The 2,776-nt window shown below is 40.6% G+C and overlaps 1 protein-coding gene across 1 annotated transcript; it reads right to left on the reverse strand.

The window, feature by feature from the left end:
• Window positions 1-91: 91 nt before the first annotated feature.
• LOC134442712 (uncharacterized) lies at window positions 92-2,451 on the reverse strand (the record flags this gene model as incomplete). The annotated part of the gene is made up of 3 exons (XM_063192753.1): window positions 2,413-2,451; window positions 1,849-1,894; window positions 92-1,619 (listed from the first exon to the last, which is right to left on the reverse strand). Coding segments are annotated over exons 1-3 (1,581 nt in total), but the record flags the coding sequence as incomplete, so codon positions are not given.
• Between the last annotated feature and the right edge of the window lie 325 nt (window positions 2,452-2,776).

Below are 2,776 nucleotides of genomic sequence, written 5' to 3' on the forward strand. Positions count from 1 at the left end.
GATTTATGAAACAACGTTTGAAAACGTAAATATCTGACTGCTACAAGACTGTCACGTTACTTTTTGTAAGTCTTAGTGAAAGCAAGCGTACCAGTCTTAACTGTTGTGGACCACTGTTTCTCTTTTGTATTTCCTCCAGTTTCTTAACCTTCTCCTCATCTTCCGTCTCCATCATCTTTTCCATGAGAAAGTCAAGATGAATAAGAAGACACATAGAATCTTTTTGCAGTGCAATACATTCAAGTTTGTCAATACAGTTGTAGGCTTCCTCTAGCAATTTCTTCATTTGAACTTTTGACTCATTTATTTCCTTTTCAAGGTTTTTGGCAATGTTTTCTTGTTTCCCATATTGTTTTCTTAAATCCACGGTATTCTTCTGGACCAATCGCTTTTTGGGCTTGTAGAACCACCTCTCCCTCACATGATTAGAGACAGGGCACTTCCCTGTGCACACAGTGCACCTGCCATCTTTCATGACACTGCACTTGAAGAGGTCATCCAGCCACCAACAGCCTGGGTAGTGGCAGTTCTCTTTACAGACAGTGCAGCACATTGCTTTCGTGGTTAACATATACCATGGCAGGTCAATTGGAGCCTTGTCCATGAATGTCTCTTCAACTAAAAAGGTAAAGTCTTTATTTTTATCTAATTTCGTTCTATTTTCCTCCAAAGCCTTTTGAGTCTGCCAAAGCTCATTCTGCTTCCCTTCCTCCATCTCAATGTCATCTTGTAGCTTGGAAACAAGGGCCTCCAGACCTTTTCGTTCTCGCAGTACGTCTTCTGTCATCCTCACTTGTGTTTCATCCCAATCGTTCAAAAATTTTAAAAAGAGCTCCATGTTGCGATATGCCAACTCCCAGGCACTCAAATGTAGGTCTTCAAATCCTTTCTCGTAGGCCTCTGATTGACGGTTATTGAACATGAAATAAACTGGTTTCCCATTTCTATTATCTTTGGCATAAGGAACTTCAGCTTTGTCAAGGGAAGCAATTATGTTGTCAACAGACATACCATCTGAGTGTGTTATCAACGGCACCATTCTTTTATCGATATCATTCCCAAAAAGGGAGAGAATGGCATTTAAGATGTAACTCTGAGAGTCTGTGAGGCGATTCTGACCTACTTTCACCACTAGACCAACAACAGTAATCTCACGAACTCCTTTTTCTGATCTGAACAAACACAACAATGACTCTGCAACCTCTAAATCAAAGGCAGCCCCACCAGTGCTTCCATAACCTGGAGTGTCTATTATTTGTAGTGACAAGCAACTTGTTTCCACAAAAACCTCATAAACTGTGACCATTGCTGTTTGAGATTCGGTCTGTGACTTCTTTTTGTTGTCTTCTGTGATCTCAAACCAGATTCTATCTTCACGCTCCACCCCCAGCATGTAGTTGACCATGGTGTTGAGGAGAGTTGTTTTCCCTGCTCCTGTTTCTCCAACTAGAAGGATGGTTTTCATCATGCTATTTGGGTCCATTTCCCCAAATGTCCATCTCCTAATGTCGACGTAGTCGCTGATGTCACTCTTCTGTGTTGGTAGTTGGTAGCAATTTAAAGAGCTCCTTTTAATAAGGTGCTCTTCAATAGCCAGTGTATTTTTGGGGAAAGGGTCTCTGAAAAAGACAAGGGATTATAGCTCACAAACATTCCAGAAATAAAATAAGAACATATAGGAAATAATTCTCTCGACAGGTAGTGGTTCTGCAAGAAGTTTATCTCCACACATGGGGCCCATCCCATTATCTAACCTTGTGGCCTCGAGATGCAAGGCAAGACGTCATTAATGATGGAAGTTTCAAACAACATTTTGTAAAAGCTCTACAATCCTACTTCTATACTTACTTCAGGAAAGGGAATTTCTGACGATCTTGTTTAAGCGTGTCTTCCCCTAAAAGGTAAGTGAATGACAATAAAATCATGAAACCATTGAATCAATGAAAGTTCATTTTTTTGAGTGCAAATGCAAGCAAAAATGCAAGTTTTTTCCTAAAACAATATATCAAAGTTTCTCTTCTTGGGGGGCAGCTGAGGAGAGCTGGCTGGATGGCATGACTGGTGGTTATAGGCCTACTTGTGGTATAGGCCTACTTGTTGTATTCAAAAGTCAATGACAACTTGAGACTATGGCGGCACCTCCGTACAATTTGATGACTAAAAAGTGCATGGATACTGCTACTGAAATCTCTCTTGAGGGGGGCCCACACAATACTTTGAAGAGAAGAAAAGGGCCACAAATACTTTGAAACGGCCCCGATATCATTTGTACCACAAATCAATGTAGCCTACTGTCTAATTGACTAGATGAAAGTAGTGGTTAGCATTGTCCTTCAGAAGGTAATGCTATATATTGATTGATTATGACTATTTGTCCATTATTTTCCCCAACTTGTGTCCCCCATCACTTACTTCTCATTGTGGTCAATCCATATTCTTTCTTTTGCACAGTCTGTTAATAAAAGTACATTATGTGATTAAGAAAACCTTTATTTTGTAATTGTAAATATCATATTTCTTTGTTCTCACTGTATCCGTATACCTTGTCTGTTTCCAGGTCTGTAATATCGTGCCCAAAGTGCTGCAGAGCGCATATTGAGCACACTAGAGTCTGGTCAGTCTTGCAAAACAGTTCAAATGGTCTGTGGTGCTTCTGGCACAGCATCTGCTTCAAGTCTTGTGTGGCTTTCACCAGCTGGTGTTTGTGAAGAGCTGGAACGATGTAATGCATCCTCAGGTGGCTTTCACAGAATGAGGCAATACAGGTGGTACAGGA

The sequence above is a fragment of the Engraulis encrasicolus genome, unplaced genomic scaffold, assembly GCF_034702125.1.
Source record: "Engraulis encrasicolus isolate BLACKSEA-1 unplaced genomic scaffold, IST_EnEncr_1.0 scaffold_223_np1212, whole genome shotgun sequence".
Taxonomy (NCBI): domain Eukaryota; kingdom Metazoa; phylum Chordata; class Actinopteri; order Clupeiformes; family Engraulidae; genus Engraulis; species Engraulis encrasicolus.